General features: G+C 46.5%; 1 protein-coding gene and 1 non-coding gene across 3 annotated transcripts in view; one reads left to right on the forward strand and one right to left on the reverse strand.

Annotated features, from left to right (window-relative positions):
* Window positions 1-22,805, reverse strand: part of Sdk1 (sidekick cell adhesion molecule 1) — a 986,485-nt gene that overhangs the window by 638,214 nt on the left and 325,466 nt on the right. For both annotated transcript variants that reach the window (XM_063271861.1, XM_039089863.2), the window contains exon 2: window positions 4,999-5,158. In XM_063271861.1, the coding sequence (XP_063127931.1) occupies window positions 4,999-5,158 (160 nt within the window). The remainder of the gene's footprint in view (window positions 1-4,998; window positions 5,159-22,805) is intronic.
* Window positions 22,525-22,627, forward strand: LOC120096102 (U6 spliceosomal RNA). The gene has a single exon (XR_005492133.1). It is a non-coding gene; the product is annotated as a U6 spliceosomal RNA (small nuclear RNA).

Genomic DNA, 22,805 nt, shown 5'->3' on the forward strand with positions numbered 1-22,805 from the left:
TTGAGGTGGGAAGACTCACACTGACTACGGGTAGCACCATTCAATGGGCTGGGGTCCTGGGCTGAGTAAAAGGAAGAAAGTAGGCAGAGACCCAGTGGTTGACTTCTCCACTTCCTCATTGAGAACACACATCTGCTGCCATCGCTTGACCTCCAAGATGGGCTATGCTCTCAAACTGCGAACCAAAACAAGCCGTCCTTTCCCTGAAGTTGCTTCCATTGCAACTGGGAAAATAACTAACAAGGCCACTTCTTGTAAATCTTTCCATCAGGGCACACAGCCAAACTGCTCGAGGTCACGGAATCATACAGGAGTTGGAGCTGGGGTTCCAACTGGAACTGCTCTATTGTCCTGTGCCAACTGTCCTATTGCTGTGATAAGTTGATCCCCAAAAAGTAGGTAACTAGGGGTGGGGCTACATTAGAGAACGTCAAAAGTCCTACTTGTTATAGGGTAAGCACATAGCAGAAACAAGCATAGGGTGGTGAGGAGGGGAGGAGCCAGATGCACAGAGGGATGAGAGCTTGTGAGGGGGAACATGCATGGGTTCCTAGGCTTGGTCTGCAGACCAATGCAGCCAGCCTTCAATGGGCTGCCATGACCAGAAAGCAGGGGTTTTATAGGAAAGCTTATAACCACATATGTGGAAGTGGGACACTTTAGATAGCACACATGCACGTATGCCTGCACACCTGTGTATGCACACACACACATGTGTGCACATGTATGCATGCACATGCATGCACAGTGAGATCAAGAAAGAATGAGAGATAGAGAAAGAAAGAAAAGAAAGAAAAAGAGGGAGAAAGAAATATTCATACAGACAGACAATTGAAGCATATTACAACTTGTGGGGTAGATAAGGAGGCTGAGCTGGTGGAGTGGACCCTCTCTATGGTCCATTCCTTCTTAAGTCATGAAAGCAGCATGATTTTGACTACGTTGGGGCCTCATGACCTTTGGTGACTTTGGTAACTTTTGAACCCCATCATACTCAAAAGCGCAGCACGCAGCGTGACAGTCCTGAGGGAATGAAGACTACAGGAGCCAAGCTGCAGGTGCTCCCAGGTGCTATTGGGAGGAACCTGAGCTATACAGGCAGGACTCCATCAGGCCCACAAAGGAGGCAAGCAAGGCCTAACATTTAGGGGCCAAAAGAGAACAAGCAATAATCCACCCAACTGAAGAACAACAACAGAATTATCAGAATTCGCAAACATCTCTCGGTAAGGTTCTTAAATATAAATGGGCTTGAGTCAGAGAGAGAGAGAGAGAGTGAAGGGGGAGGGAGAGAGAGAGACAGAGAGGGAGAGAGAGAGAGATACTGGCTGACTGCATTCAAAAATGAGGCAGGGGCAGGTACAATGGCTCAGTGGTTAAGAGCACTCGTTGCTCTTGTACAGGACCTGTGTTGGGTTCCCAGCGCCCATGAGGCGGCTCACAACCATCCTACTTCAAGTTCCAAGAGATTCCACACCCTCTTCTGCCCCTTTAGACCCAAATGTGGGACACAGATATTCAGACGAGGAATCCACACACAAAAATAAACACATCTTTAAAAACATAGATCCATAGGCTGGAGAAATAGCTTGGGACTCAGAAGTGGCACTGGCTGCTCTTCCAGAGGACATGGCTGGATTGCCAGCACCCACATGACAGCTCACAACTGTCTGGACTCCAGTCCCAGAGTATCTGATGCTCTCTTCTGGTATACACCGGCACTGGGCATGCGTGCAGTGCACAGACATCCATGTAACAAAATACTGATAAAAATAGGAGAGACAGTGATGCACATAGGAAGTCAAGAACCTGCATGAGTCCTATCTGCGGGTGATTTGATTTCAGTATAAAACCTGAAAGATTCCCAGGAAACTCCCAGAAAGTCATACACGTTCAGCTAAGCAGCAAGATGAAAGACGGACATGCAGAAATCAGTAGCTTTCTAAACTTTTTCATTTTTATTGGTTATTTTATTTACTTACATTTCAAATGCTATCCCCCATCCCAGTTTCCCCTCCACGAACCCTCTATCCCCTCCCCTGCCTCTATGAGGGTGCTGTCCCACCCACCTACCCAAACATCGGACTGAGCGAGGGGACCCAAATGGAGAAGTTAGGGCAAGGACTGAAGGAGCTGAAGGGATTTGCAACTCCATAGGAAAAACAATATCAACCAACTAGACCCCCCCCCAAAGCTCCCAAGGACTAAACCAGCAGCCAAATAGTAGCTTTTTAATAAATCAATAGCAAACTTGCCACACACAAAAATCAGGCAGAGCAAAAAAAAAATCTGTTGGTAATAGATTTTTTAAAAAAATCTATCAGTAAATATAAGCAAGGAGGTGAAATGTTTCTACAATGGGAATTTAAAACACTGAAGAAAGAAATTGAAGACGACATTAGAATCGCAAAGACCTCTCATGTTCATGGATGGGAAGAATTAGTACCGGGAACAGGGATATCACGTGAAGACAGCCACAGAGTCCACATGATTCCCATCAAAGTCTCAATGATGTCCTCACAGACCTAGGGGAAAAACAGATCCCAAAATGTGTGCAGATGCACAAATGACTTAAGAACACAAAACCATGTCAAATGGTGCTGAAGAGTCACAGTGACAAAGACAACAGGGTTATGGATTGAAGATAACAGATAAGCAGATCCATACAACACAGAAACATAATTTCTGATGAAGGCATACAAATCATACATTTGAAAGACAACAGCACGGTGTTCAGGAAATTGGTAGGAGTAGATCCATATCTCTCACATATCTCTCATTCTGTGCATGTGTACTCACATGCGTGCGTGCACACACACACACACACACACGGACATACACACAGACACACACAGAGACACACACATACACACATACAAACACACACACAGAGACACACACATACACACAGACACACACACACACCACACACACACGGACATACACACAGACACACACAGAGACACACACATACACACATACAAACACACACACAGAGACACACACATACACACATACAAACACACACACAGAGACACACACATACACACAGACACACACACACCACACACACACAGACATACACACAGACACACACACACACACACACACACACACACACACGGACAAACACACAGACATACACACACACACACGCAGACACAGACACAGACACACACACACTAATTCAAAATGGGTCAGAGACTTTTCTGCAAGACCAAGAGTCTGAAACTGCTAGCAAAGTTACAGAGAAAACACTTCAAGGTATGGGCACCAGCAAGGACTCTGTGAGCAAGACCCAGTAGCACAGGAGACAATTCCAGAAGCTGGCATGAGGGATGGCAGGCAATTAAGAAGCTTCTGCGCGGCAAAGGCAACACTCGCCGGTGTGAAGAGACAGCCTACAGAACAGAAGGCCCTTTGCCAACTACACAGCACAGAGGGAATTAATATCAAGGAACATTAAAAAACTGCGAGCATTAAATGTTAAAAAGCACCCAATCCATAAGTGGTACAGCGCGCTGACTAGACAGTTCTCAAAAGAAGAAATACAAATGGCCAACTAATGTTCAAAAAGTATTCATCGTCTTTTGCCTTTAGGGAAATGCAAACAAAGGCTTCAGCGACAGTCCCTCGCCCCCGTCAGAATGGCCATAAGCAAGAAAGAGCAAAGAGACAAACACAACCCAGCAACACATTCTAGTGAGGATGTAGAGGAAGAGGAGGCTGCACTGCTGCTGGGGGGTGTAGCGTTACTCCACACCATGGGACTCACTCTCGAGCAGCTAAAACCTGATCAGGTGCAGGACCCAGGACCCAGCCTCTAAGTCCACATCCCACAGAGAGGGCTGCACATCCTCGCTTGCAGTGCCACTCACAGGAGCTATGAAAACACACCAGTTAAGATGTCTGACCTCAGACAAACAGCTAACAAGGACACAGGACATGTACTCAATGGAATGTTTTCAAACATAAGGAATAGAGGACATTTTGACATTTGCACAGCATAGATGTAACCTGAAATCATTGAGTCAATCAAGCAAAATAAGCCAGACTAAGGAAGACAGGTATATATTTTTCTCTCATATGTAAAAACTTGGCTTGTGTGTGCACGTGTGTATGTGCCATGTGTGTGTGCATGTGTGCACACGTGTGTACACACACACGCACGCATGGGTCTATCTGTGTATAGTTCACAGAACTAGAAAGGGAATCACTAGAAGGGAGGAGAGTTCCATAAAAGACAAAACTGTAGGTACAAAGGGAACCAGACAGGCAGACAGGCAGACAGGAAGGCAGTCAGCTAGAACAATATACAGTGACATGCACATATGAAAATGCCACGATGATTTCCGCTTGTACGTTAACTTGGGTAATCTAAGACATTTTAACTTCCTTTCTTAAATACAAAGACCTGAGGCAGAAAGGCAGAGTTATGGCTGCTTCCTGGGAGATAGCTCAGACTCTACCTCTACTCTCCCCACACTGGCTCAGGGCTCAGTGGGCCCCACACACCCCTGCATCTGGCGTGATGGCCAACACACAGTAGGCTCTCTTTATTCGCTGGGTTCCTGCTCACCCCGACTCTCTTCCTATGATGCCCCCTTTCCCAGCTAAGTTGGAAAAGGCAGCTGGAAAGGATTTTAACAGCAGGACTTCTGGAAGCTCCTAATCTGCACACCTACAGGAAATGCATGGACCGGTTAGATACAAACAAAACTTGTAGGTGAGGTTGTCACTAAAAATAGCAAATTCGTCCCATGAAAGTGCTGCGCAGTCTGTTTCACTAGATGGAATTCCGTTCTCTCCCAAAGCAGGAATGGTAGACTCCAAGGTGAAAAGGCCTTCCAGAACAAGCCCCCTCGTGACCACACACAAAGGCCTTTCACCCTCAGTGCACTGAGACTTGACCCAGCACTGCCAACTCGTGTCACCAGGTCCCACAAGGCCAGGGGTTCAGCTCTAACCTCACGATCTCATTGTCAAGCCATCAATTACCTGTATTCGCTGCTGTAGGCGGTGAGCTCACTGTCATTCCGGATCCACTTGAATTCCAGAGGCCAGCTCCCTTCAGCCAGGCAGGTGAGCACGAGGCGGTTCCCTTCCAGGTGGATCTGGGGCAGGCCCGGCTCCGTTTTGAAGTAGGGTGCAACGTCATCTGGGATATTAAAAGAAAGCAGAGAGAACAAGGAACACTTAATGACGCCGAGATGAAAATAACCCAATCTGACCAATAAATCCATCTAGACGATGAATCAGTTACACAAGCAGACCTAATTTTCAACAGTGGAGATGAAGGCTACGAAGTCCAATGAGGTAGCAAATAATCCGGGATACACCAGGAAAAAGCGACGGCCTAGGAGATGCTCCAAAATACCACAAGGTCCAGAAAGTACCAGACATGTTCATAAGCGTCCTTCCTACTTAGAACTAATACCAGGCTATCAAAGTGACACGCCAGAATATTCTGGAGCATGCAAGGCACTGATTTCATTGTTTTGTTTGCTTGTTGAGACAAGGTTTCCTGTGTAACAGCCCTGGCTGTCCTGGAACTCACTCTGTAGTCAGGCTGCCCGCTGACTCACGGAGACCCACTTGCCTCTGCCCTCTGAGTGCTGGATTAAAGGTGTGTGCCGCCACACCTGGCCTCATTGTTTTTTATTTTTATTATTTTCATGTGTAGTATCCACGCATGTGTACCTATGTCCCCATGTGTGAGGGTGTGCATGCATGAAGGTGTTTATGAGGTACAATTTGATCATTCTTGGTAGGCATCAGAGGTCTTCCTCAGTGGCTCTCCACCTTACTCACTGAGGCACGGTCCCTTCCGTGAACACCGAATTTCAGTGGCTCTGCTAAAGAAACTCGTGCTCTCCATGGAGACCTTCTGTCCCCATCTACTGTGTGCTGGGACTTAGAGGCAGGGGCCACTACTGCCTAATATTAATGCAGGGCCTGAGGATCTAACTCAAGTCTTCACATCTGTGTAGTGATCACTTTATCCACAGAACCATTTCCCTGCCCCCTAGCCACTGGTGTCTAGTGGAATATCAGCTTTCAACGTAAAATTCAAGTTTATAAAAGCCGTATTTCTTCACATAACTTAGAGAGTGTTCTGTTTTAAGAAGGGACTATAATAAACCAAGGAACGGTAAGACTTACACACACACACACACACACACACACACGTACACATACACGCACACACATACACACACACACACATAGAGAGGGGCAGGGGACAGGAAGAACTTTAGGGAAGGCGGTGGAGAAGCAGACACCAAGGTCTACTGACGTGGCATACATGCTCACTTGTGACAATTCAGAGGATTATCACACGTTGTCCAAGCCCTGGAATTTTAATTGTCTAAATTAAAATTATCACCACACACTTACAGATTTTGCACAGATGCACTAAATACTTTGAAAACCCAGATACGGCACATCTGATGACTAGCTCAAGCGCCATCACTAATTGGATCTACGACCTCGAGCTGAACACACAGGTTTGTTTCCTCATCAGTAAAATGAACGGAAAGGGCTCGCGATTCTTCTGCTAATATCACAGGGCCCATGGCACAGCTGTCATCCCCTTTGCACACTTCCCCGGGGCGGGGCGCTCTCCTACCACAGACTCTTTGCTCTTCCGCCTTCCTCTACTCTTTACCAGAGGTTTATCCTCATCCAGGCTGCCCTGGTGGGTGGCGGTCATGGTTGTGGTTGTGGTGGTTGTTGCTGTTACTGGCAGATCTAGAGTTATCTGTGAAGAAGTGCTTCAGCTGAGAGAGCGCCTCCATCAGATTGGATGGGTGTAAGCCTGTGTGGCATTTTCTTGATGAACCACTGATGTGGGAAGTCCGGCTCACTGTGGGTGGTACCATCTCCAGGCATAGGGTCCTGGATTGTATAGGAAAGCAGACTGAGAAAGCCAAGAGGGCAAGCCAGTGAGCCCTGTTCCTCCATGGCCTCTGGCTCAGTTTCTGCCTCCAGGCTCCCTCCTGCCTTGAGTTCTGGCCCTGTTGTCTCCGGACAATGGACAATGGTCGGAAGCAGAGGCGGAATAAAACATTTCTTCCCCGAGTTGCTTTTGGTGATGGTGTTTTATCACAGCAATGGGAACTGTACCTAAGGCACAGGTTAACTCCCACAGCCCCTCCTGCTGACCTGTTCTACAAACTATGTATCCATCTCACTCACATCACAGTGAAATAAAAGCATTTGTAATTTCTCCTGCCTTACACTTCTGAATCCCTAGCACCTAAAATGACGCAGAACAAACACGGAGAGCGCATTATGGTGGAAGAGACGGAAAGGAACGGTAAGGAGAGTTCAGTGGGAGACTTGGCCACAGGAGTGAGAGACAAGGGGCTTATAGAGGACTTAATGGGTTCCTGGCCTGCATGATTTTCAGTAAACAGGCACTGAGTGGACTGGAGATAAAGTTCAGCAATGCTGTGTCTGTCTGTAGACTATGACTGGAGACATGGCTCAGTGGTGGAGTGCTTGCTTACAATTCCCTGGTGAGAGGTAAATCCTATAATAAGGGGGTTGGGTGAGGCTCTGGTAGAGTCCCTGCCTAGAATCCCCCAGTGAGGGACTGGGGGCGTGGCTCAGTGGTAGAGCCCCTGCCTAGAATCCCCCAGTGAGGGGCTGGGGGCGTGGCTCAGTGGTAGAGCCCCTGCCTAGAATCCCCCAGTGAGGGGCTGGGGGCGTGGCTCAGTGGTAGAGCCCCTGCCTAGAATCCCCCAGTGAGGGGCTGGGGGCGTGGCTCAGTGGAAGAGTGCTTTCCTCACAAGCACCAGTTCTGCCTTCAATCTCTGGCACAACAATTAAACAGACAGACAAACGTGCATTTATCCTATGGGATAGAACTTGCAATTGGCCCTGGGAATATGAAGAGAATAAGACATTGTCACTTTCCCTTCAGTGTGTCTCATCTGGATCTCGCACAGGAATATAAACAGCCAACGGGAAGGTGCTGTAATGAAACATGCCACTCAGTGTCAGCAGGAGCCACTAATCCAGGTCCTATTGGGAGAGTCCCGCATGCTTTTGCTCTGAGCTGCTTTTAAAGTGAATCCTCAGGTCCTGGTTGTCAACGGTGTGTCCAATTTCCCTTTCTGCTACGTACTTCAGCCCAAATCACCCACTCCTATGACCCAAACGGTGCAATAAAGCCGAGTTGCAATAGATATAACTCTGATGCCTTGGGGTTCACTGAGCTGCAGGCTTTATTAATGGCCTGCCATTTGCTCTCTCTTTAATAATAGGAAAAGAAATGCCACTTCATAGGGTTCCAGTGTCCTACACGCATGCCTCATAAAAAATACATCTTTTTGAAAGAAAAAAAAGCTTTAAGATACAAGGCTCAAGAATGTGAATTTGTGACTACACCTGACAGAGCATCATCAATTTAAAATATTCTACGATGGTTTGGAATTTCAATGACACTACAGTTCGAGCCTTCATAGAATGCACAGGTAGCCACACACACCTCGACTATGAACAAATTACTAGGCTGGATACTGAGATCAAGAAAGAAAACCCTTCACAAGGAATAGCTTCATGTACTCGGCAAGAAAATACCTTATGACCTAAATGGCCATAGACTGCTAGTTAGCCTAGAGGCTGGCCATTCGTGATGACAAGAAGGGAAAGCACATGTTGTCAAAGCCCTGGAATTTTAATCGTCTAAATTAAAATTATCACCACAAATATTTTAGTATAGAGACTTAGTTATTCCTCGAAGACCAGTGAGTCTTCCCTACAGAAAAGCATGAAGTTGAACTTGAAATTGAAAGAGGACACAAAGCCAGACAGACCAGACACTTTGGAAAAGAGAGGGCGTATATAATGTGCTCACCCAGCCACTGTCTTGGAGTACTTGGGCCTGCAGCTATGGTAACTAAATGAAGGGGCCAAGACAGAGGTAGCTGAATCTATGGTAATACTAACTGATTAGTATCAACAGATGCAAGTCCTCATAGAAAATGCTAGAAACTGTTGAAATGGAACTACACACCAAGAGGGGACACCTGGATGCAGCTTCCCTGAGGTTATCATCCATGACAGAGTGGCTTTGTTGAGGTTACCCATGCTCTGAAAGCCCAATAAACTCACTGTGGAAAGGGAACTTTGATGTATCAGTGGTGCCTTATTGTCCTAGGGTTTCATGGCTCTGAAGAGACACGGTGACCACAACTGTTATAAAGAAAAACACTTAATTGGAGCTGGCTTACCGTTGGGAGGCTTCATCTGTTATTGTTATGGAGAGAAGCATGCCAGCATGCAGGCAGAAAGGTGTTGGAGAAGGAGCACAGGGTTCTACCTATCGATTGACAGGCAGCAGGAGTGAATACCACACTAGGCCAAGCTTAAGCACGAGACCTCAAAGCCCACCTCCACAGTGACACACTTCCACCAACAAAGCCACGCCCACTCCAACAAGGCCACGCCCGCTCCAACAAGGCCACGCCCACTCCAACAAGGCCACACCCACCCCAACAAGGCCACTCCCATTCCATGGAGGCTGCACCTACCCCAAGACCACGCCCACTTCAACTAGATAACGCCCACTCCAACTAGGCCACGCCTGCCCCAACAGGGCCATGCCCACTCCAAAGCCACACCCCCTGGTAGTGCCTCTCCCTATGGGCCAAGCACTCAGACACATGAATGTGTTTGGGGAGCCATAACTATTCAAACCACCAGAACTATCTATGGTGAATAGACGTTTATCATCTCCTCAGGAGAAGCCAAATGGATCTTTATGCAGGGGTGCACAGATCCCCCACAAAGGCATGTGATATGTTTGTAGTCTCCATTGGCAGGGACAAAATGCCCGCAAAATTACAGTAGGAAAAGAAAACAGGCAAATAGCCTACGAGGTGCTCACAAGACTCTGACCTGGGGAAATGGACCTTTCCCTGCTCCTTGGGGAGATAGAAACATCCCAAATTACAACCACCAGACTCTGAGTCTCCCCCAGAAAGTATGTTGGGTGTATGAGGACTTCTGGGTTCCAGCAGGGAACTCGCTGAGTCCCTGCCATGAATAACCATGGGAAAGCATTTTCACATGCTTTTAAATAGAACGTAAATCACTGATGAAACGGGGTCGCACCTGTCTGAAGAACACAGATTTAAGGTCCATTCAAGGGAAAGGACCAGACTCAATGTTCTCTCAAATCAACATCATAATTTTATGACGTCCAAGTCAATTCCCCAAAAGGACTTTTAAGGGTTTTAGATAAATGTAAATGGATTTAACTTACCTGTCCAATGCAAAGATAATCTTCTCATCTAGAAAGGGACCACGACCTAGATGCCAGAGTAGAAACTGTTGCCATGGGGAGGAGACACGCACAAGAAACCTAGCCTTGTCTTATGGCTCAGCTTCCTGCACACAGACAGGGCATCCTCCTGGGTGTTTTAATTACGTGCTCTATGATGGAAAGTGTAGAAGCTATCAGAAACCTTTAAGGGTAGAGCAGATAGAAGCAACCACTGTGTACCAAAAACATCACGTGTCCAGCTGGTCACATAACTGCTGCTGCTGGGAAATCGCTTTATTTATTACGCGCGCGCGCGTGTGTATGTATTGCATGAGTGTGTATTGCATGTGTGTGTGTTTGTGTGTATTACATGTATGTGTCTGTGTATGTATTGCATGTGTGTGTATTGCATGTGTGTGTATGTGTGTGTCTATGTGTGTGTGTATTGTGTGTGCATATTGCATGTGTGTGTGTTGCATGTGTGTGTGTCTGTGTGTATATTGCATGTGTGTGTCTGTGTGTATTGCATGTGTGTGTATTGTATGTGTGTGCATTATGTATGTATGTGCATGTGTGGGTATGTGCATATGTGTGTATGTGCTTGTGTGTGTGTGTGTGTGTGTGTGTATGTGTGTGTGTGTGTGTGTAGTTAAGAAGACAGCTCCGTGGAGCCAGTTCTCTTCTTGCAGTTTTACATGGGGCCGAGGGGTGGCAAACACAGGTCATCAGCTTCTGAGACTTGCTTTTTACCCACTGAGCCATTTCATGAACTTTCCATTTTATTGGGTAGGAGGGTAGAATCTTGCTGATTAGGCTAGACAGACTGACCAGTGAGCTCCAGGGACCCTTCTCTCTCTCCTTTCCTGAGCAATGGGGTCACAGTGGACCACTCTGCCCAGCTTTTACGTGGACGCTGGGGATCGTAGTCCAGTCCTGATGTGTGTGCAGCAATCACTTTACACACTGAGCCAGCCCTTGACTCCACTCCTCCATTTTAAAGAGATAATTAATGAAGAATGGCAGTCAGCTTCCACTTAGCAAAAGAAGCAACCACACCACCAACAAGGGGGGTCCCAGGCAGACAAAGCTCACGTGTTCTGCTAAAGTGAGATGAAGTTTATGAAGCACTGTAATCAGCTCATCAATCAGAGGGGTCCGGCAGGGAGGACCCTGATCGTGGCATGAATGGGCAATCAGACTAAGCAGGACCTTTTGTTACTGAACTCTATTTCTGACGCAGCAAAATTCCCCAGGGTAACCAATGGTTCCATTTAAACCACTAATCTTCCTTTCAAAACCTCTTTTATAGCAAACCCCAACATTTTTATGCCCCAAGCTTATGAATTTATCACTCAGTGAAAATTCTAATTTTTTTCAAATTCCAGGGGGAAACAAAAGCACGGGCCTAATGGATCACCTAGGAAGTAGGTTGGAGAGCATGGGTAGAAGGTCCTTCTCAGGTTGCTGCTGGGGATGCAGCCTTCCCCAGCTCTACTGCCAGAAGTTTGTTATGTACACACAGAGAGGCCAGGAGTTTAATCTCACCAAATAACGTGCATTCCTCACAACAGTAAGATTCATCTTTTAAAAGAAAACAATTACGCATTTCAAACATGCTCCCGAGGTAAAAATCTAAACAGATTACTGAATAATTTGTGGTTAAGTCCACAGATATGCAAGGTCACGCTGCGATTAATGTAAGTGGACCCTGATGTTTGGGGACAAAAAAATCTTCAATATGCCTGAGGGCAAGACAGTTCAGATGTGCTTTCTGTGACCAGCATACACGTGCCTTTATGGGGAGAGGTAACCCAGAGGGGAAGAAAAAAGGAGATGAATCAGTGTTGTACAAGGATCAAACTAGGTCATTATCACCCTATAAAGAACTGGCAGATGAACCAGACAAGAAAGGAAATGGGGTGACCAGAATCAGATGCATTATATGCATAGAATTAACCCAAACCTTAAAAGAAAGAATGAAAGAAAAACCTTTAGAAACTGAAGTGGTCCTACATCATAGCAAATCCCACGTTTCGTGCTCTTAGAGGACCACAGATACTTATAAATATTTTACGGGAGTAGACACGCAAATGTCTTTGCTTCTATGATTATATTGTTCAGATTTGGAAAAATCAACCATCCAACCTCTGCCTATGTCCGCTGACTTATTTCAACCACCAACTGAAACTCAGAGGAGCTGGAGACTCACAAGTTCTAAGGCCAAAGGTGGCGACCACTGAACAAGTAAACCAACAAACACAAACATCATTAAAACAAAACCATCTAAGCTGAGCGTGGGGCCACACATCTGTAATCCCATCACTAAGAAAGCCGGGGCCGGCAGATCACGATGGCTGAATTGCCAGCCCAGACTACACAACAAGACTGTGTCTTAAAACAAGCAAAACCTCAAGTAAAACACAGACCACTAACGCAATGTATTCTGATAACTACAAAACTGGAGAATAAGGTTTGCTTTCCAAGCCGCTGTCTGACAAGCATTTCCAATGAGATGCGACTACCAGTTGAGGCTTGCTCACCACATGCCCTCTCTTAGCACACTGGGGTGTTCCTAACCAACGTGAGAAGGTCCCGAAGGCTACTCCACCTCTGTAGATCCTTGCACAGAGGCAGAGACCAAAGCCCTGGCTTCTCACTGTTTGTTCCAGTTACGAGGCTACAAACACTTTCACTCCCAAGCATGGCCTATCGTCCTGGCCACTGAGAGCTGGGGATGTAGCTGGCTCGAAGCCAATGAACGCCCAGCCTAGAAAATGAGGCTTGCAAACAAGCCAAGAGCATCCCAGGAGAGACAGCTGAGGTCTGAAGTTGATGCTGAGCTCAGCAGGGATCACAGCGGAGGGCCTCCCCCGTGGCAAGGGCTTGACATCCCAGGCAGGCCAGTACCTGGAGGGGTACAGTCACCAGGGGAGCCAGTAGGCTCAATCACAGAGGGCTGTCTCTCGGCACTCTCCCTGCTGATGGCTGGATGGCAGTACTTGCTACTGACTTAGCTGCACAGTGGCTTTCAACAGCTCTTGAAGGCTTTTAAAGAACTTTCCTCTGAATCACCCTTAGTGATAAATGAGAATTTTGTGTCGAGTATCAGAAGCCTCTCTCTCTCTCTCTCTCTCTCTCTCTCTCTCTCTTCTCTCTCTCTCTCTCTGTGTGTCTGTCTCTGTCTCTCTGTCTCTCTCTCTGTGTGTCTGTCTCTGTCTCTCTGTCTCTCTCTCATGTGTGTGTGTCTGTGTCTCTGTCTCTCTGTGTCTCTGTCTCTTCTCTCCTCTCTCTCTCTCTCTCTCTCTCTCTCTCTCTCTCTGTGTCTGTCTCTGTGTCTCTCACTCTCTCATGTGTGTGTGTCTCTGTCTCTCTCTCATGTGTGTGTGTCTGTCTGTCTCTGTATCTGTCTCTCTGTCTCTCTGTGTTTCTGTCTCTCTGTCTCTCTCTGTCTCTCTCTCTCCTGTGTGTGTCTGTCTCTGTCTCTGTCTCTCTGTCTCTGTCTCTCTCTCTCTCTCGTGTGTGTGTGTGTGTGTGTGTGTGTGTGTGTGTGTGTGTGTGTGTGGTGGGTAGTGATAGTGCTTGCATGTGGATACCTGTACACACACACAGAAGCCAGAGAATATGTATCTTCCTCCATCAGTCTCTACTGTACTATTTTCAAACAAGGTCTCTTACTGAATTTGGAGCTCGCTAATTACTGCTCTCACTAGAATGGCTCTCCAACAGAACCCCAGGATCCCCTTACCTTGACTTCCATTCACATGGACGGCAGAGGTCCGGCCTGGGTGTCTTCCTTAATCATTTCCCATATAACTTTTGGGGGGCAATGTCCCTCAGTGTACCAGGAGCCCAGATTCCACTTGGCTGGCTGGCTATTAGCCCCAAAGGTCCTCAGGTCTCTGCCTACTTAGTGCTGGGATTACAGGCACATGGCCCTGCCTCTGCCCCTGCCCCTGCCCCTTTAGATGTGTGATGGGGATCCAAACACAGACTTTCTTGCTTGCATGGTGACCATTCTCCTGACTGAACTATCTCCTCAGCTCCCCCAAATTGAAAATCTTTCAGATCCCACCTAAGAGACAGACCCCAGAGACAACTTGCGGCTGCCTTTCCCTGCTCCATCTGTGACAGGTGAGCAGCCTTACAGGAGCCTCATGTCACCTCTGCAGAGGCCCAGACGGCACCCCAGAGCACACGGAGTAGCCCAGTAGGGGTGGCGGTGACTGCTCTGGGACAAAGTCAGGGGACTCAGGCTCTAAGGATCCAGAGCATATTGTAAGACCAAGTAACAGGCAGGCTAGACTAGCCTCCCTTCTTCCCAGTTTCTGCCCCTCCTCTACTTCCTGGGGGGGGCATACTCAGAAGGGACAGACTGCAGGTCAACTTTTATATTGCCAGCTGAGGGGAGAGCGCCTCGGGAGAGAGCTACAAGCACAAGGCCCTGCATTCCATATGAAATTCACATCTGAAAAGCCACATCAAAAGAGAATGTTTCATAGCCGGTAAAGACAGAACTAGATGTAGCCCCAGCCAGTCTGGCTCCAGCAATGAGGCGATGCAGAGCATTGGAGACGGAGACCCTAGAAGCAAGCCAACCTGTATTAGTGACCAGAAATATTTTCAGTTGTTACCTTAGACAGCCCCACCAGAAACCAGGACCGGCTGGAATGGGAGACCGAGACTCCCTCTTTTTCAGTGGTAACTTAGTCAGTAAACTGACTGCTGTGCAAATATGAGGACTCTCATGTGGCTCCCCAGAACCCACATAAAGGAACCTGGCAGGACAGTAAGTACTAAACATGCAGACCGGATACCTGGCACTAGCTGGCCATCCGACCTAGACCAACTGATAAGCTCAGGATAGTGAGGGACCCTGTCTCAAAGAACAAGGTGGGGCTCTTGAGAAATGACAACTAAGGATATCCTCTGGCCTCTAATGTGTACATATGTGCATGCATGTGTACATACACACGTCCCCCCCACATGCATGTGTACATACACACAGGTCCCTCTCCCACATGCATGTGTACATATACACAGTTCCACTCCCACACATGTGTACATACACACAGGTCCCTCCCCCATATGCATGTGTACATACACACAGGTCCCTCTCCCACATGCATGTGTACATACACACAGGTCTATCCCCCCTCACACACACACACACACACACACACACACAAGCTCACACTGAACGTTCCTAGATAAAGGCACCATAAAGTCTCCTTAAAGCTTGGTGCTCAGAAGTTTGTCTAACAAATGCACGACTTCCTCATGTCTGGACCGCAGCATCCTCTGGATACTTGGATCTGAATGTGAAAGGGGAACATGGGAGGCTCCCGGAGACTTGCAGCGAGCAGAACTACAAACAGCTTGCTAAGGCATCCAGCCAGTGGGGAAATCAAGCTGACTATCTGTGTTCTCTGAAGTCAATGTGAATTAATGGCATATTTAAGGAACTCATGGGGTGAACCTAACCCAATATTTCCCCCTAAGAAGCCATTCAAGCTTTTGGTGAGATTAATCCACAGCCGAAGCTGATGGGGAAACACAAACGGGACGTTTATGTACGGCGTTCATGCTGTACGGCGCTAATCTATTTCAGCACATAAATTAATAACAAGAAGAGACAGTGGGGCAGAGCAATTCCCTACTCCTCCAAACCGAAATAAGCTTCTAGCTCTCCAGTACTTTATACTTCAAAGTAGAAGTGTGCTAAATTGTCATTTCTTCGGTTTGTACTGAGAAAGCATGGCCAAAGCCAAATAGTAAATAAGAAGAAACTTATCTGAAATAGCCAGCATTCTTCTTAAATATTATATCGTGTTTCTTCCAAAGAGCCTTTCACGTAACCCTAAAGGTCCAACTTTGATTAAATATAAAGCCAAAAGGTGCAAGGAAAGAAACCAGCTATGATTTACTTTCCCCGCGTAGATGTTTGCCTGTGAGCGTGTGATATGTATTTAGTGACATGAACTCTTGGGCTCAAGAGGTAGCTAACTGGTATCGATTTTCTCAGACCAGGATAACAGCGTGTGAAAGCAACTTCCCAGTGTTTCAATTCCACCAGAAAGAGCAAGGGCTGAGGCAAGAGGGCAACCATGACTCCATCGAGGAGAAGTGTTCCCACATCACGGCTGCTGGCAGCAAGGCTTTGCAAAGCTAACTTAGATCTCAGCTCTTCCATTCCCTAGCTCTGGGCTCTCGGGGGACCCACTGACCCTCCTACACAAAAGGGTTTCCAGTCCACAAAATACAAAAACCAACTTCGCAAGGGGCCGGGAAACTTTTGGCGCCACATTCCATGCAAGATCATGGTGTAGCCTTAACGTCTCCCTCAAGTGAGTCATTGACTTGCATGGTCACCATCTTAGAATACGAAGTGGTGGGCATTGGGGATGTTTATTTGCTTATTTGAAACAGTAGAGCTACAGGTGTTCAAGGACCACACAAAGGGGATACCTATGGAAAATATATCTCCAGCCCCCGACGTAGAGTGTGAGAGAGGCTTCTTCTCAGGATACCTCAATAGAAGACATTACATGCTCGCATCCTCTTTGCAGTTGGGCTTTGTAATACATGGCATCATTGGAAGGGTGAGAATCAAATTCTCTGGAGCTCCGTAGCCGGGAAAGGGTATTCCTGTTGATACGGAAACCCAACGAACAGAGTCAGTTTCCAGAGATCTACGGGCGTCCAGCAAGGGGATGTCTAGCCTCTGTTGCAGGACTCCTTCCTCCTGCTCATCCCCTGGCTCGTTTTCTGCACTCTTGACATTGCTGGTTCACTGCATTTTGCAGTCTTCCAAATGTTAACACATGTCATTAGACAATGTAAGAAATACCACATGTTAATACACCTTCCTACCTTGTCAAGTTTTTAAATAATGAGAAATGTCAGGTTCATAGTGGCACAGGCAGGATTTCAGAAATTCTCATTTTTTACTTATGAGCTCGGTCTTTATTAGGAGCCACAGATACTGTCAGACGCCTCCCCACTCCCAACGAAATGGGCTTATTTTATTCATTTTCCAAAAAGGGCGGTGGGGGAGGAAAAAAAAAAAGGTGCCAAACACACAGATCTGAATTAACACGGTCTGTCAGTCACAACTTCAAGTGAGAATGGAGTGCCAAGAAAAGAGCAGCTAGCTTGGCTGCCACCTCAGATCGCTTGCAGGGACTCTGCCTCAAGCAACCATCATATACTTGCACGCCACAGACGACGGACTTTATATGGAATTCACAACTGAACAAAGGACATTAAAAAGACATCTATCAGAGTCAAAATTTAATGCAATTAATGACTTTTTACTACCCCATCAAGGATATCCTTAAGAGAGCGAGGCTCTTCTTCTTCCTTTAAATCATAGACGGCTTGAGAAAGAAGAGCCTCGTGCCAACTGGGATCCGGCTCTGCTGGCTGTCTAGCGCTACCTTAGCTGCCAGAAGTTTTAACAGGATTCCTTTTGCTTCACCAGCGGAGCCTCAGTGCAGGGCAGAAAGCGAAGAGGTCTTTCTCTGTGCTCCCAGGGAAGGCTTTGACTTTGTCACTCTCCCCAGCAGGGGTTCTCAGGGCACTCAGGCATCGTGATTAACATCTGAGGAGTCATCTAGCAAATAAGGACTGGGGACCCCTCCCAACCAGAGCTACACATGTAAATAGAGCATACCACAGCAGCAACAGCAGCAGCAGCAGCAGCAGCAGCAGCAACACCTGCACTAGGCCATAGGAAAGGCCCAGTGGAAGAGTGCCAACCAGCCCACTGCCATCCTCCGGAAAACCTTCCTCTTTCTAACAAAGGGTCTCTATTTCTGTGACTGACCACGTGTCCCCTGCGCACTTCTTTGTACCAGAGCCTCTGATCCACGCATGTGATAGGAACATACTCTGGGAACCATAGCGTATCACAGGATTAAGTCAGTCCGTGTTCACAAAGCATTAAGGCCACCACTGGAAGAAGATCTCCCTGCTAGCCTCCATTAGAGCGGGGTTCCGTGGAACGCACCGGCGCCTTCCTACAGAGTGCTGAATCTTGAACTTCATCCAGAACACATTTACTTCTGGCTTTCTAAATAACACACATAAATCAGCCTACAGTCCTTAATGTCAATAACTATTAGGCCAGAGAAGTTGTTCCATTTAAAGAAAAACAGGTGTTCCTATTTTCAATTACTTCGGAATTCCAGAGAAGCCTAAATATTGATTTGATTATTTATTCTTTCACTCAACAAATATTTATTAAAGACCTACCAGGACTCCTAGGAGATGGGAATACAGATGTGAATTTAAAAACAGAACAGAATAAAAATTCACACCTCTGCGAGCCTGTCTTCTAGCGCACGAGATAAACAGTACACAAAGAAGGGAAATATATATTGGACGGTCTGCTCGCTGAAAGCCTATATCTCTTTTGTACAAATTACTTCATATGTGGTTGATGAATAGGAAGCTCATATGGGTCTGAGGCAAGGAGCCACACTGATTTATGCATCATTTCCCCCCCGGAATATTAATGCTACAATGTTTGCACGAACAAGTTTTATCATTTATTAAAGAGTGAGCCCTAGAATTAGGGACACGATTAGCAGCAGCAGCAGCAGCAGCAGCAGCAGCAGTAATAATGATACAAAGGTGTGCTGGTTTGCTGAGTGCTGTGGTAGCTGTTTGACCTGCAGCAGGATCTGTAGCGCTTTCTACTGCATTGTGCTACTGAGAGGTACCAGGATAAGCCAGAAGAATTTCATCTCTGTATCAAAGCAGAAAACCAACAAGAAACTTGCTTGGAATAATAGTTTTCATCAGTTTCTTGACTGGAAACTTCCATAGGTTTTCTGTTTTGTTGTGTAGTCATGTGTGCCCGCCTCTGCTCTGTGTGTGTGTGTGTGTGTGTGTGTGTGTGTGTGTGTGTGTGTAGACCAGATGTCAACCTTAGATGTCCTTTTTCATGTACTGTCCATCTTGATTTTTGAGACAGTATCTCTCAGTGGCCTGGAACATACAAAGCAGGCTTGGCTGGCTAACCAGCAAGCCCCAGAAAACCGTTCCTATGCCCCCCCCCCCCCATTGCTGGGATTACAAGCATTAGGACCTGGCTCTACAACACGAGTTCTAAGGATCAAACTTCATCCTTTAAGCTCGCTCAGCTCCAAATACAGAGTAAGCACCCCAGCCCAAGCTTCATAGGTTTTGAATGGTTTGATCCAGTAGAATTTACCCCGTAAGTTACATTATGTCGTTCTGAGCATATGTGAGGGAATAAGAGAAACGCCTGTATGTGGTATCCTATTACTGTAAAGAGAACATGCAAGGAGAGAGATCTGAGGAAAGGGATGGCGATTCTCACTGAGGAAGGTCAGATGGCTTCCTTGAGGAAGCCCAGGACAAGGTGATACAGACAACTTCTCGATCAGCAGTGACAGAGCACTCAAGAGTCTCTGAGTCTAGACAGGAGAGGAATGTGGGTGGGTGGAGCAAGTGGCTGGGGGAGGAGACAGACTCCAAAGCCAGGAACCAGAGGCAGCTGGGGCTCTAGAGTTTATCACTGACACCTTAGCTGGTGCCCACTCAGCACCCACGTGCCTTGAGTTGAGGCAGGAAGGGTGGAGGTTAGAAAGCTAATGAAGAGCATGCCCTGTTAATCCAGAGATGGATGGCGGTGCCCTGCAACACCGGCAGGAAGCAGCAGAAGGGAGAGATGCTATCAGGGAGTGCTTGAGTCTAGACACAGCACATGAGACACAGAAGAACTAATGACAATAGCAAGGTTTCTGGACATAGGAACCAGAGAGACAGAAAGATGGTCATTTCTTAAATTCACATGACTGCTGAAGGGGCAGGATCCCAAGGAGCCAATGGAGCTGGGAGCCAGCCAGGGCAAGCCAGAGTGCCCAGCCTGTGCTATGTCCCAATGGGCAACACCCGGTCAGGTTCACACACAGAACAACTGAATGTTCAGAATGGCACAATCTCAAACCATTAGCCGTGTACAGAAAAGCCTTCAATTTAAAACAGCAACGTTTAGCAAAGACAGGAGGCACACAAATTAATAACATTAAAAACAATTTGAACGGGTTGTCATGAGATGAACCTGTAGTCCCAGCATGCTGAGAGACTAAAGGATAGGTGGGCTGAAAAGTTGAGACCAGCCTGGGCTGAGAACCTACCTCAATTAAACAATAATAAAGAGAGAAGCAATTTTGAATGTCTTTTGTTCTTTTTAAGCCAAAAAGAAAAAAAAAACCCCTTAAAGACTTAATAAAAGTTCTGATGTAATTTTATTTTGAAATATAGTTATGTTTTGAATCACTTGATGAGTAAACTAAGCTCAATTTGTGTAATCATTCCGAGTGAAAATTATCCTGCAAGAGAAAAGGAAATTAGTCAGTGGCTGACACCCCGACTTAAGCTAGGCAACAGAACTCAGCACTCCAGGCGCTTTATTCACAGCGACTGTCCAGCTTTCTTCCGGAAGGAGTGGGTGTGAGTCGTGTGCAGGCAAACACGGGAAGGTCTTACATGGGGGAGGAGGGGCTCAGAGCTGCTCTTGAAAGCCCAAGACAGTTTTTCTCAAAAAATTTCCCTTTAACAAAACACTCCTACTTAAGGTACAAACAATTCTATGAAAGGTTTGTTTTGTTCCCCAAGGCGGAATGCCTAAAACCCCTTTGGCTTACTTAACTAGACCTTCTGAGGACAATAAAGACAGAGAAAATAAATTGCACAATAGCCATTATATCTACTACATAGAAATTTTTTCTCCAGATTTTCAAGTGTCTTATAAACAGTTCATCAAGACATACCTTATCCTAGTCTGAAAGGGAAAAGAAAAAAAAAAAAACTGAAAAAAATTGAAAAGATCTGAACTCGTCAACGCATGCTCTGACTGCAATTAATTCATACTAGTGATGAAGGAAAACCACCAAACACCAAGAAACCAAACAACATGTGCTTTTGAAAAAAAAATGTATAAAATTTTCTGAAAGGAAATAAAAATATATTGGATTCAATAAGATGCACTATGTCAAAAGATAATGCAGGTAAAGTGGCATAGACAGAAGAATCAACAGCACCAAGAATTTACATTACAGAAAAATGGGGGCTAAAGCTAAATAAATGACCTGACTATTTACCTCCAAGATGAAATAAACCCAAAGCAAGATTCAACAGATCCAAACTACTGGTTCGGCTGCATCAAAAGCCATGGCAAGGCAGGAGGATCTGTCAGTGTCACTGAAGACCCCATGGCCATCAGGACCCAACCTCAAGCGCATAAAGCTGACACCTTAGGTGGCCGTAAACACACAACTCCTGTTAAGTGGACCAGCCCGGAGAGTCCTGTAACAGGAAAAGGAATGAAGTCCTTTCTGGACGGCTTCTGAAGGCAGCCTCTATAGGCACTGTGGGTTCCCCAGAGGTTTCCACTACTGTCTGAAGAGTTAGCGTCAAACTGAGAGCTCTTGTCCAGGAAGAGGGAAGGACGGTGGGCTTCCTAGGCCATTCTAGAGCATCCTAACACCTGCTCTGAAATCCTGACAGAGGCAACCTACAAAAATCGTATATAGATATGTAGACAGTGTTTATGAACTTCGATACAAAAACTGCAATAAAAGGATGAGCCACTCGGAGCTGGCACGATCTCGGCAGGGAAAGGTGCTTCCTACCGAGTCTGTTGAGCTGAGTAGGACCCTCCCAGGAGCCAGGGGGTGGGAGGTGGAAACTGACCCTCATGGCTGTCCTCTGAGCTCTACACACACACACACGTGACATGCTTAAGCTTACCCCCAAGTGAATGAATATGTATATATGAAAGTAGATAAAACTCTTGAAATTGTCTCATTTTGTGCTTGCTTTCTCTGTACATGTGCAGATACAGGACGGTACTCAGTACATGGGCTGACACAGGACGATACTCAGTACATGGGCTGACACAGGACCATACTCAGTACATGTGCTGACACAGGACGATACTCAGTACATGGGCTGACACAAGACCATACTCAGTACATGGGCTGACATAGGACGATACTCAGTCCATGAGCTGATACAGGACGATACTCAGTACATGTGCTGACACAGGACGATACTCAGTTCATGAGCTGATACAGGACGATACTCAGTACATGGGCTGACACGGGACCATACTCAGTACATGGGCTGACACGGGATGATACTCAGTACATGGGCTGACACAGGACGATACTCAGTACATGGGCTGATACAGGATGATACTCAGTACATGGGCTGATACAGGACGATACTCAGTACATGGGCTGATACAGGACGGTACAGGGAAGATTAGCATGGCCCTTTCACAAGGATGAGATACAAATAAATGATGTATTCCTTAGTGTAGTGTGTCAACAGGATCAAAACACGCATGAAATTCTCAAAGAACTAATAAAAATATGTTACCACACAATAGATCACTTTTAATGTAATGGAGGTGACTCTAACTGAGATTCCTACCAGAGACAGATGAAGAGACTGAAGCGGTCACTTCCTGTAACCAGGCAGGACTTCCAGAGGAAGG

This window comes from Rattus norvegicus, chromosome 12 (genome assembly GCF_036323735.1).
Source record: "Rattus norvegicus strain BN/NHsdMcwi chromosome 12, GRCr8, whole genome shotgun sequence".
Taxonomy (NCBI): Eukaryota; Metazoa; Chordata; class Mammalia; order Rodentia; family Muridae; genus Rattus; species Rattus norvegicus.